The 13,045-nt window shown below is 40.2% G+C and overlaps 1 protein-coding gene across 4 annotated transcripts; it reads left to right on the top strand.

Moving 5' to 3' along the window:
- The first annotated feature begins 2,537 nt into the window (after positions 1-2,537).
- Positions 2,538-12,385, top strand: krt1-c5 (keratin, type 1, gene c5). Of its 4 annotated transcripts, XM_046385462.1 has the most exons (11): positions 2,538-2,850; positions 3,065-3,104; positions 4,006-4,202; positions 4,862-5,256; positions 5,916-5,998; positions 6,718-6,874; positions 8,130-8,294; positions 8,385-8,510; positions 10,019-10,236; positions 10,527-10,555; positions 11,463-12,385. In XM_046385462.1, the coding sequence occupies exons 4-11, from the start codon at positions 4,870-4,872 to the stop codon at positions 11,576-11,578; spliced, it is 1,281 nt and encodes a 426-aa protein (XP_046241418.1). In that variant the 5' UTR covers positions 2,538-2,850; positions 3,065-3,104; positions 4,006-4,202; positions 4,862-4,869; the 3' UTR covers positions 11,579-12,385. The 4 variants fall into 4 exon arrangements, with proteins under 4 accessions (XP_046241418.1, XP_046241417.1, XP_046241420.1 ...); XM_046385461.1 differs by lacking the exons at positions 2,538-2,850; positions 3,065-3,104 and adding an exon at positions 3,133-3,408; XM_046385464.1 differs by lacking the exons at positions 2,538-2,850; positions 3,065-3,104 and adding an exon at positions 3,133-3,511.
- Positions 12,386-13,045: the final 660 nt, after the last annotated feature.

Raw genomic sequence — 13,045 nt, 5'->3', positions numbered from 1 at the left:
GCTAAAATCCACTAATGACATAAAGCCAACAAATCAATGGTTAAAGGTTGGAAATGAGAAGACTGCTTTTGTCCACCTTTGTCTGAAACCAAGAACCCATCTTTAAAGAAATTACTATGAATCTTAAACTGGAGGACTCTAAATCTCTCAGGGGGAGGGGTTTGGTTACATTGAGATAATTCAAAATCTTGGACAAAGGACTTATGAACACAACCATCTTTAAAGAGGAAACTCAAGGCGCACAGAACAGTGTTTAGTTTAGCTTCTAATTAGTTTTAAACTTAACTTGCCTCATATAAAGTTACATTTTGTTTTCTGTGGTTTTCAGGCTTGTTCTCAAGTGGGTGAACGTGCCTTTCAGTTTCAAAATGCATTGTGAGTTTTCCTCCAACAACAGCTGCTTAGCCTATGTCTGGAAGCACTTAAAGCATCATATCTAAATGTAGGAATAGTGTCATCCATCAGCTGTTTGGTGACACATGAGAAAACCAGCAATTTGAGTTCCTCTCAGGCTGACTAAATTTGTTGTTCAAAACTGGACAATATGAGGCTTCAGAGCAGGACCACGTCAACAAACAGCAGTGCGAGTGTTAACACGACACGAGTGAACTTTTTTAGGTGAAACGTCCTTTTCTGTAGGCAAACTGGACCGCAGTGAATTTACTTTGTGGCTGAGGCTGTTTAGCTTAAATGTGGATATTGCACAGGCCTACCATTTAACCTCGTCTATAAAAGCTCTACACAACTGGATTCTGTATCGAGTTTCCAAACAAAGCCAAAACAAAGCAAAACAAATTTATTTGACTCTGGACTGCGGGTTGGTGCCCAGTGTGCAATAGAGAAATTCTGAGAAATAAAGAGACTTTTTTTCATGTGTAAACTATGACTCTTACAGTAGCACATGAGAGCGGGAGGATGGCTGATGAAAAGCAAAGAAAATATGCCTGAAACATATGATTCATTTCATCCAGGCTGACGGCCAACCGTGCATTATGCAAAAATAAACACGGCACTCCACAGCAGGTTCCCAGAATGTGTTTATTTTGTGGGGATGGGGGGGGGGGGGGTGACAGCAGCTTTTGAAAAATCACAGCACTTCTTTTTGACATAGGAAGCTGGAGCAGGATCTAAATCACTCTCCTGAGGCATGTTGGAGGCAAAAAACGGCCAGCAAATGCCTGTCTGCTACCTGTTAGGAACAGATGGTGGCACTTCAGCATATGGAAATACTGGGAATCACTGAACCCAGAGCATACATGCTGTATTCATTCTTATTAAATAAATAGAATAATAAATTATTCACTATAAAATAACTTTTATTTTAGCAGACAGAACAAAATTATCTTGCTAGAAATTGGTCATACAAATTGGCTTACAACTCTTCTCGGGTTCTACGTTCAGCAAATGAACGTCGTCTGGCTCTGCCATCCCTTCGCGCAAGGCACTCCCAAGCCCAAGCCAGACTTTTCTCCTACAATGTTCCACGCTGGTGGAACAGCCTACCAGCCACAGTAAGAGCAGGGGCATCCCCCTCTTCCTTTAAAAAGCAAACGAAAACTCATCTCTTCCAACTGCACCCCTTCACTCTTTCATGTTCTTCTGCTTTCCACTCTTGCTCTTTTACTTAAGGATTTTTTAATTATGTTTTAGCTCTTATTGCTTTAGTCTAATTCTATTGTACTGAAACTTGTTATTACTCATTCTGTGAGCCGATTTGGATAAAAGCATCTGAAAATATCTGTACTGACTGAGAAACTGTAAAAACAAGATTCTCTAGGACATGTCTAATCAGTTGGCTGCTTCATTTAATAAACCAGTAAAACTCAAAGTCAGTCAAGAATATGTTTCTGTATTCTGGATAAAATGTTTTGACCTCTACATTCAACGGCTTCCATTTAGTTCAGGACACATTATCCTATGGGGACTGGGGCAATGAGCTACCAATGGCTGTTTAAATGTTAAGACTAGGACAAGGGAATGGATCAACAGTGAACAGTGGCCTGATGCTCAGTCTACTCTTCATAACAGACAAAAAACAGTAAGCAGTTTTTTTGTCAGATGAAAAAGTACACTTTCTGAAAGCATCCTTGAACGGTTTTTACGTATGTTGAAGTAGCATAATAAAGGTTTGTGAAATTAAAGTGCTTAAAGTGTGCTTAAGATATGCTACATGTTCAACTAACCCTGGTTAAATAATAATAATGTTAAATCAAAGAACTCTTTGTAATGTGAAAAGGGATCACAATAATTACTATCCAGTTCTACAGCTCTACAGACATAATTGCTTGTTTGGGTTTTGCAGTAAATGAACTGTGACTATCATGTCAGTCAAAAACATAGATCAGCTAAACTTTGTTTTGTTGGTAGAGACCAAACCAGTGCTATGGAGAATTCTACAAGATGGAGCAGATCTTTTCACAGTAGTCTCATTAGCAGGTAAATATGTATTTAATTATTAAAGTAATTTAGGTTACATTCCATTTAGTGCTGCAGAGTCTTTTCAGTAAGCCAACATGCCCATTAGCAGCATCCTGACTTTGTGTGGCCTGAATGGAATGAAACCTTTAACATCACTGGTCACACCATGCTTTTTCATGTCTGATGTGATGTGGAAAACGTCTATTTTAAATATAAACAGTGTTTGAGGTAGTCATGTTGCTGTAATCACTTTGGAAAATTTTAATCCAAACACTGAAACAAGAGTTGTTTGAAGTATGTTTGTGTTCCTGGTGAGCTTTAAACGTTTCAGGCTAGATGATGTAGTATATTTTTGAACCCACAAGGTGGCGGTACATCCACGCTGCATTTTAACAGGGTGGATTGTGAAACTTGATGCAGCTACATATACAGGTAAGTGCTTCACCTGCATCCATCTGAATGTAACAACAAATCTGAACAACCAGATCACAACACTAATATTACATCTCCTTTATTTTCTGTTAATGCCTCCATTTGATCGTGTAAGGAATCTCACCAGCTTGGAGGGTATTTCTTTCTCATTTTTAGTGCTTTTTATGATTGTGTGTTCACATGTTTGTGTGTGTCTGTGTGTGTGTGTGGACAGGGCAGGGGTGGAGTGAGAGGCATGTAAGACACCAAACCAGGTCAGTGTCACTTGGTGATCTGATCTTACAAAGAAAATAATATTCACCAGAGACTTTTTACATTACAATAACAGGAGATTACATACTCTATAACAGAGCTGAGAGATAGTTGACACTTGTCAACTGTACAAAAAAAGTGTGTGAGTATCTGTTTCTGTCTGCCTGTGTGTGAATATAAACCAGGTTTCCAGTTCAGCCAAACCTACGGCCCTCATTTCTCAGGGGTCTTCATTTTCTTTTCTTTCTGCCCCTGCATTGTTCCTGCTTCCTCCCGTTTCTCCCCATCCCGTCGGGCCATCCTCAGGTGAAGCCTTCTCCTCACGTTTCTTTGAGTGCATTGTGTGCTCACTCAATGGGATCACTGTGGCGATAACACGGCCCTGGCTTCCAGGCCGCTAGCAACACTGGTTTGTCCTTTAAATTTCACTGCACAGGTCTGACAAAGACCTGAGGGGTTTGATGTGACAGTATGGAAATATGAGGCCAAATATAGCTTTGAAAGTCAGTCTGTGTGATGCTGGTGACGCGAGGTCAGTTATAGCTCTTCTTCCATGACTGTTTCTGAATTTCAGTATTTTCTTTGCTCTGATATTCAGATTACATTACTATTACTACTATTTTTACCACCATTCGAGCACCTCCATCACCTACAGTACAAAATATTAAAAAATATATTTTTAGTAATAAACAAGTAAAAAACAAAACCTTTCTGTATTAAAAATGTATGTTTTGCTCCTGTTATCAAATTATTTTAGAGCAGATGTTGGTTTAGTTTTATAGTTACATGAAATAAACCAAGTGCCAAATAACAGCTGCTGTGACGCTGCAGATAACAAACTGCATCGACACTGGATAGTTTATTTTACGTGCACCACAGTTATTTTAGTTTTTATGCTTTTAGCCCTGGTGTCAGGTTGCATCCTTCTATTTGTTGCTGTGGGATTGGATGCTCCACCAGTGGCTCCACCCACTACAAAGAGTCATGCCTCTGCAGCCAAGCTCACCTGTGAAATCTGGTGCAGCAACAACAATCACTCACACCATCAGAAACCTGATCAAGCAGCACAAGAGAAGACCTACTGAAGAACTGAGTTCCATGTAAGTATTTTGTTCTTTTGTTTTTACCTCTCATGAAAGTTTATGAAATAGAGGAAGCAGATTTAAAGCAGCTCTATCTGTCTGCCGCAGTTAAAGAAGTTACTTGAAAAACATTTGTATAAAGGGTGCTTATTGTTTTGCGTACTTTTTAAATAGTCAACCAACAAGAACAGAAGCATGATGTTTGTTATTTAGTACATGGAATTTAGCCGTCATCAACCAAGTCACTGTCTTGGGAGATGGATGTTACTGAATGGCCCTACTGAGCCTCAGTTTAAAGTGAATGTTAACATTTCTTGTTAGAAATACAAAGTGACCACAAGACTCTTAACACCCACAAAGAGTCCTAAAATTACTACAGAGAGACACAAATTGACTTCAGAGACACAGAATGACCACACAGGATACTTTTTCTTTCAGTTGACCTAACTTTTTGGATTTGGTTGGATGTTTTCTTAACCTTTTTTCCTGTTCAACCCAAACTGTTCGTTAGAAACTTTCAGTGTCCTTAACCAAACAAATGCATACGTAAAGGTTTGTGATTTGGTCTTGTTCATAATCACAAAATTATACTGCTGGTCCTTTGTGTTCTCTGTGTTTGAAGATAAGCAGACGTGTAGCCTCATAAGAGCACTAATAAAACCGTGAATCTTCTGCAGTGGACACTATGGCCTCCACCGTGTCTGTGCGCAGCTACTCTGTACGCCAGCCATCCTTCTCCAGCATGTCCGTGAGGGACAGCGGACGCAGCATTCGCTCCAAGCCTCCGGTGTCCGTCAGCACACTGCCTTTGTCCCGCTCAGTCTCAATGGGCAATGGCCTCAACATACTGGGCTCCAGTCTCTCCTTCAATGGCCTCGGTGTCACCGCCAGTGAGAAGGAGACTATGCAGGGCCTGAACGACCGGCTGGCTAACTACCTGGACAAGGTGCGCTCTCTGGAGAGGTCCAACACTGAACTGGAGGTGAAGATCAAGCAGCTCATGCTGGAGAGGGCGCCAAAAGGGCATGACATCGAGGGTATGATGGCCCAGGCACATGCCATCGGACAGGAGGTCAGTGATGAATGGATCAGATTTAAAAAGATTTTCTGGATTTGATTGCAGAACAGTGATTGAAACGGAATTGATATTTCTGACTTTCATGTTACAAATGTTTTTTAAATCAGATAACATCTATGTATAAACCTTCTTAGTCACTTGTTGAATATGGGATAGATGCAATGTTATCTCTTTGGACATCTTTTCAGTGAGCTGGCGACTTTTTCTCTTGACATGGCTTTCATCTTTTTGTCTATGCACCTGATCATGTTGGGATGCTCATGCACTACCTTATAGCACTGAGTTCAGATACAAGGAATAAGTTCAGGATTATTTGTTAAAGCAGAAATGTAAATTTTAGTTTGATAGAAAGTCAACATTAAATCAACATTAACCATTTAAAGTCAGTACTTCGAAACTCTGAAGGCAGTAAAATGACATTTGGAAATATTGACACAAGAGATAAAGAAAAACTTGTCTTAGATTAAGTAGTCCATTTTGTTATTGCGATACTTAGCTGAAGGCAGTGATGAGAAAAGGAGCACAAACAGCTACATTTGAATGTTCAACGTGTTGTGCTTTAGTAATGACAATAGTACAACAGTACAGTGACAGTATATAAACCACATAATTTCCCAAATCACACTGAACTTTTCCCCATGTTCGGCCCTCAGGTGAGAAAGAAGACACTGGAGAACGCCCGGATCATGCTGGAGATTGATAACGCCAAGCTGGCAGCCGATGACTTCAGGGTCAAGTGAGTGTCGCACAGAAGTTCCTTTCTTTTGCTTGCCTGTGAGTGTTCGCACGGGAGCGTCAGACTGCAAAGCAACGTGAATAAATGACCTTTATGTCAGGCTGTGAAATAAGAGCCCCATTCCCACGGTGCTCAGGCATCTGCAGCAGAGAAAAACTGTGCATCAGTGAGAGCAGGATGTGATAGACCGTGAAGGTCAGAGAGACCACACCCGTTTCTGAACAGTCAGGAGTTGGCAAGATAAAGCTGAAGGAAAAGATGGTGGAGTCAGGATACACCCACTGCTGGTGTTTTTGACAGTGTGTTGAATGTTCTATGGCCTGATGTGATGGAGAAATACATCAGTTGGTTGTGATTTATGGTATTGGCAGCAAAGTGCATGTGTACATTTCATGCAGATCTTTGCAGGGCATTTTTCAGAAGTAAGCATCCAGTCTGGAATTTCATACATCCTGTGCTTGTTTGCATGTGTCGCGCTACCCTCTTGTGTCTTATTATCAATTATGCAAAGTAAGAAAGTACGTTTACTCCACAAGGTACTTGAAGGTAGAAGGTACTCTCGAGACCCTATAATAGTCAACATTTTAAACACTGATGCACAACTGTGACTGGAATGTGATGACGATACATGAGAGGCCCAAACAGAAGCCAGCATTGCACATGTCTGCTGATGTGCTCCTTTCCTCTTGTTTTAATTCTTTGTTGTGTTTTTTCTGCAGATGGGAGGCAGAGGCCACCTTGTGCCAGTCAGTAGAGCGGGACTGTCAGGCTCTGAGGAGGGCAAAGTCTGATCACGACCAGATCATCGCCACTTTGCGAGGAGACCTGGACAGCCTTAAGGAGGAGCTCTACTTCCTCAAGAAAAATCACGATGAGGTGAGATCCTTGTCAAAGTGAAGGCCACGTCAGAAATGACCAGTGAGTGTTTACTCACCAAGATAATCACTTTACAAGTTGTCAAGTGCAGTATTGCTTCAGTGTAGCTCATCTTTAAAGCACGGTGGGTTCTCTGAGCTACATGAACAGCAGCTTCCTACACCTCAGGAGTCATCCAAAAAGTTGTAATAAATTCCAGTTTGCTGGCTCAGTCAAGGTTTAACAGTTTTTAGTATTCAAAACATGATGATGTTAACTGTAGAGGCACACTTTTTTCCTTGTAGTCACAGTCCATCAAGACATCAAGACAACACCCATGACAGGAGTGCTAGAGCCCATCCAGCCACAGGGTTTGTGTGTTTAGACAGTAAGGTGTGGTGTCCAGGATGTAGACTGAACCTCCCTGTATACTAAAATGGCAGCTGGTAAATAATTACTAAATAATTGCTAAAACACACACTCACACACACACACACACACAGTTTGGCATACATTCAAACACATTAGAAAACTTGAACTTCAAAACTGCAGCTGTAATGTCATATATTAATATTGTCTATTGTTAATGATGTAGACTGGTTTAAAAATTCAGATTACTGTGACACAGTTTTAACTGAACCGAACACAGGACTGTTACAAACAGGTTAGCTCGTTAAATATTCAACAGAAAATTAGAAAGTGAGTGTGTGACATTAAAGGGAAACCCAGTAATTTGTCTACAAGAGTTTTATGTTCTTATAAAGTAAAGTAAAGTGACATATTTTGTCATTGGAGGGAACTCACTCCAACGAAATTTGTTCTCTGCATTTAACCCACCCAAGTGACGTGCACACACACACAGCAAACCCAGGGCAGTGGGCGACCGCGTGGGGGTTAGGTACCTTGCTCAAGGGTACCTCAGCCATGGACACCAGGACGGGGAATCGAACCAGCGATCCACCGGTTACGGGTCCGACACTCTAACCACTGATCCACTTATTGTGGTCTACTGTGACATCGTAGAAAATATATATTTTTTTAAAATTATTTTCAAACTACTGAAATTTCTAAAACATTTTTTAAACAAACTGATTTTAATCCTCATTGCAACAAAAGAATTACTTACTTATGTAAAAGGCCTGAATACTTTATAAATGTTAACAGACACTGCTGCTCCAAGCAAGCAAAATGCTCTGCAACATCCAGGCTTTCAGCACTTATTGTGTGAGACAGAAACATGTTTAACACGGCCTTGCTCTTCTTCAAATGATCGCAGGAGATGAGTTCTCTGAAGGCACGTCTGGCCAACGAGCAGGTGAACGTGGAGGTGGACGCGGCTCAAGGTCCCGATCTGGGTGCCATCATGGCTGAGCTGAGGGTCCAGTATGAGGGTATCGCTCGCAAGAACAAAGAGGAGGCCGAGGCCTGGTACCTCAAGAAGGTCAGTCACTGAACGGATGATTTTACAATACATTTTTGATTTTATTGTACATAAAATCATATTATATATTATTGGAATGTGTGTCTACAGTTAGAAGCCGTGCAGTCTGAGGTCAAAGAAAGCAATGAGGCTTTGCGCTGTGCCCAGAGTGAGCTCAGTGAGAGGCGACGTTTCCTGCAGGCTCTGGAGGTCGAACTTGACAGTCTTCGAAAGCAGGTACAGTACTGAATAAACACATGGTGCAGGGGTGTCGTCTGAACCTGTAAATCTCCGCTAAGTGACCACTGAATTCCCCAGGGATGAAGGTTTCATGTTAACTATAATTCCTCTCCTTCTTTGGAGCTCAACCCTGTCTTCACCTCTTCAGTTCTTTACACTGCACACATATGAGACCCATCTATACATAACAGCTGCTTTCTCCTTGTCAACAGAGAGATACTAAAGGTACAGAGTACCCAACGATTTCATTCTGCTACAACAATCAATCAGTGTGACAAGACAAAGAGTCAAAAAAGCAAATGTTTTGTCTGTATTTCTGCTACATGAGAACACAGATCATAGAGCGTATAGAGGTGTTCACTGGCAAATATAGCTTATGAATGTTTGCCTAAGAGTGAGTCCACAGTATTGAATGCAGAGATATTGTCAAGCTGACAGGCTCTAATATCTTTGGTTGAGTGGTGAGGGGTCGTGAACGTATGAGCTCAGTGGGTAAATATGCAAAGCAATATTTGGTAGTAAAAACTCCACAGGGAACCTAAAAGCCTTTAACCTTTAATCCACATCAGTGTTTACCTTTAAAAGGGCACTGAAAGCTGCTCTTTGGAATATTCTCATGCAATGCATCAAATGACTATGTGTAATATAATGCGAGTCACTGATTTTCACCAAGTTCCTCTAACCTCTGTGGAGCATTTTACCATCTTTCAGCTCATCGCTTTATGCCTGTCATGAGAATTCAACACCAAAACAACAGATGTATACAGTTTGCAACTGGCTGATGAACACAGAGTAGCAACAGCTAAAGAGAAAGATTTTTTTTTGGTCAGTGGAGGCCAAACAAAAGCTAAAAGTGGAGTAAATATTGGACTTAAATTCGTTAACTGGTCTGAAACATGAATGTTAATGTCACGTCGTGTTTGCTGGTTGTGTGAATACACGTTTGCTGTAAAGTATTTTGACACTCTGTTTTGAAAAGGGCTTCTTATTACAAATTTATATCTTTTTGTGATTTATATATCCGTGAGACACGGACGTTGGACTAAAAGTCCTGGCTCACAGGCTGCATTCCAGTTCATCTCAAAGGTTCAGTAGGGTTGAGGTCAGGGCTCTGTGTGTGCCAGTCAAGTTCTTCCACACCAAACTCATCCAGCCATGTCTTTACACACTGGGTCACAGTCATGCTGGAATAGAAAAGGGCCTTCTCCAAACTGAGACTGTTCCCACAAAGTTGAAAGCATAGCATTGTCCAAAATGTCTTGGTAAGCATTAAAATGTCCTTTCACTGGAAGTAAGAGGCCCAGCCCAACCCATGAAAAACAGCCCCATACCACACCTGAATTCAATAACAAAGAGTTGTGTCCCAGTACTTTTGTCAATAATTTTTCACATAGAGCAGCTTAAACACATATGTTACACAGTTAACAAAATATAGGCTTCACTGTACATTATTTTATATTGTTATCTACTCTTGCTGAACATTTAGTTGCATGTTCTGCTAACAGGTAGGTGTGTTAGAGGGAAACCTGGGAGAGACTGGGCACAAGTACTCTGTGGAGATGGACCGTCTTCAGGCCACACTGACCCATCTGGAGGACGAGTTGTCTCAGCTGCGTTTGGACATGCAACGCAACAAAACCGACTATGAACAGCTGCTGCGCATCAAACAGAACCTGGAGATGGAGATTGCCACGTACCGGAGGCTGCTGGAAGGAGAAGAAATGTAAGTGAGGGCTGGGCATTATTATTCAAACCTGCAAACAGTAATATAACCACACCTTGTAAAGCTCCCTATCAGCACATTACATCTTGTTTGATGTACTTGGTTTTTATTCTTCTGTTTTTGTATGGATTAATCTGTAGACAGAGCTCAAGCTAAGCTAAGCAGCACGGTATCAATCCTCATATCTAACAGTCAGCAAAACAGAGAATAGCCGTATTTCTTAAAACTATTATTACGTGCTTGGTATTTTTTTCTCTTGGAATAACTTGTCATCTTTGTTTTTCCTGCAGGGTGAAAGAAACACCTCCTCCTCCTAAAAGTAGGTCATTTTATTTACTGAGAACCATTGAATGACCATTAATGTCATTAGTTTTGTTTTGTTTTTTTGCATTAAGGCCTCTCTACACTTTTTTCACATGGTCATGTGGCAATACTTGCAGGATGTCACTTAGAAAACTGTTGATTAGCTGGTCACCACTGGCTTGTTCAGAAAATACAAGTCTGAGTCAAATACTGAGTCATCATCATTCACTCACTGCTGTTTTTTTCACTCTTATCAGATCCTGCGTGGGCATAGATCTGGCCGTACCCCAGATCAAAATTTCATGTGGGCAAAAATTGAGAGTCTGCTAAACAAAAGGAAAGGATCAGATATTTGATACGCTCCTTTGATACGCTTTGATTTTTGTATAGCTACTGGCTCATTATTTTCTTTTATGCTACAGTTCCTAATATCGATCTCATATATCTACTCTCGTATTGTTATCGTTGTTGATAAAATGAATAAACCAAGATCAGTTTGATTGTTCTGATTTCTGCTTTTACAAATGAACCCTTCTTGTAGAGGAGTAGCCGATCCTTTCCTAAGTTTTGCAGACTCTCCCTTTTGCCCACATGAAATTCTGGCTTCAGGTATCACTTTACTTGAGACTCGCACAGGATCTGATAAGAGTGAAAAACAGACATTCACTGACAATATTTCTCTTCTATTTTCCCTTTAGGATCTTTTGCATAAAATTGGTTCACATACAAGCATGCTGTGGTCAGTTTATAGACATCAGGGTTCATCTGAGGATTCTTTTGGACAAAAAGAAATAAAATATGATATTTCAGTGCCACCTCATAGCCTCAATATGGCAAAATAATACTCGTGCAGACATTAGCTGATTGTTGATAATGTTTTCAGTGTTTAATGTGGCTAACCCTGGTTTAATTCTGTGCTACAGAAGACCCTGACGTAAGGACCAGGAAGATTGTTAAAGTCGTTACCCAGACTATGATCAATGGAAAGGTGGTAGATGAGTCCAGCGAGGTGGAGCAGATTGAAGAGCGCAAAAAATGAGCCAAAGTTTGTGCAGAGGAGGAGCAATAACATGTCTTGAACCCAAAGTGCCTGCTGGCTGTGGATCAATGCTCACCCTCTTGTTTGATGTTTCTCTTATTTTCGTGTTTTGTTATGCTTGCCAAAATAAAAAAAATTAACCTGATCTATATTTGTCTTTTACAACAATATATAATAATAAAGTAAGGAGGACTGAAAAACAACCTCATATGATCTGAGAAAAAAAAAAATTAAATAAAGGTCCACTCACTAGCTTTGCTTGGGCTTTTAATCACACTTCACAATCTTGCCCAATCTTTGTTTGTTCTTTTGCTCAAAATGCAAAACACCAGGAAATCATTAGTTTCCATAACAACTGTTTTAAGATCAACAATGAGCTCTCACACTTCAGCCTCGGTTTAATTTAAAGAAGCCATTGGTCATTTTTGGGAAATACACTAAAATCTGCCAACCAGCACTTTTAAAGCTCTCTAATCAGCAAGTTAATGACGTGATTTGTTTAATCTATACACAAACGAAATCGTTAAAATCCTTATGCGAAGCTAAGCTTGCCAGCCAATTGAGTATTTCCCAAAATGGCAAATTGTTTTTCTTTAATACCTACAGAAGAGATTTTTGGAAAACTGCAGTAAATGTAATTCATTGAAATTTATGTTCACTGCATGCAAAATGTCTTGAATCTGCAACAGCACGTAATGTGTGTATTAGTTTCATTATTTTCATTGCAATGTGTTGTAGTTTTATTGTAGAAAAAAAGGAAATCAACCAAAGCGGATGTACAGTGTCAATAAAGCACAGTGTTTAAAATAAGTGTCACTGTCATTTTAGAGATTTTAGCTCAAACAAAAGCTTTGACTGATACTGGAGGGATATAATGGGGAGGAGAAACAAAGAAACATGTAATTCTGCACCAAGAGGGGAGAAACTACAAAACCTAGAGGCAGTTGTATCAGGTAAAAGGCTTTTTGTATGTGTGACTGCTGTGTTTCAGTGTCTTTCTCTGGGAGTTTGTATGCACATGCACATACACCTTTGAGGAATTACAGTAATGTTGGGACATAAAAGCTGAAAATACATTTCAGATGTGGACAGAGTGTGAAATTGGTGAAATAAGTCACACGAGAAGGGCCGCAACAAAGTGCTACAGTACTGTGAAGAAAACTATTGTGCTGTCATTCTGGGTCACGGTGAAAAAGGATCGAGTCAGATGTCATGGAAACATGGAAACAATGAGCCCACAGTTTTATAACAAAAGTTAAAAATCATGTTAAAGTTTTTGTTCTCCACCTTTGGAAAAAGAATTCTAGTTGTCATCTTAGAGGGTTGTGGTGATTTTTATCACAAAACTCTCTTTTTTCTTTCTAGAAACCGTGTCTCATGAAATTTGATCATCCTTTTAAAGAATACCTTTTCCATGTTTTTATAGAGGAATAAAGTGAGACTTAAAGCTCCATGGTTTCGGCTTTG

Source organism: Scatophagus argus, chromosome 4 (assembly GCF_020382885.2).
Source record: "Scatophagus argus isolate fScaArg1 chromosome 4, fScaArg1.pri, whole genome shotgun sequence".
NCBI classification, from domain to species: domain Eukaryota; kingdom Metazoa; phylum Chordata; class Actinopteri; family Scatophagidae; genus Scatophagus; species Scatophagus argus.
The sequence above is the reverse complement of the archived record's forward strand: the minus strand, read 5'-3'. Positions and strand labels throughout refer to the sequence as shown.

What these genes read in the sequence shown, in the direction of transcription:
- krt1-c5 (XM_046385462.1), top strand. Translation starts at nt 4,870, where the DNA reads ATGGCCTCCACCGTGTCTGTGCGCAGCTACTCTGTACGCCAGCCATCC. An exon ending in CACATGCCATCGGACAGGAG is followed by an intron (nt 5,257 to 5,915) that starts GTCAGTGATGAA and finishes TTCGGCCCTCAG; the next exon opens with GTGAGAAAGAAGACACTGGA. An exon ending in CTGCTGGAAGGAGAAGAAAT is followed by an intron (nt 10,237 to 10,526) that starts GTAAGTGAGGGC and finishes TTTTTCCTGCAG; the next exon opens with GGTGAAAGAAACACCTCCTC.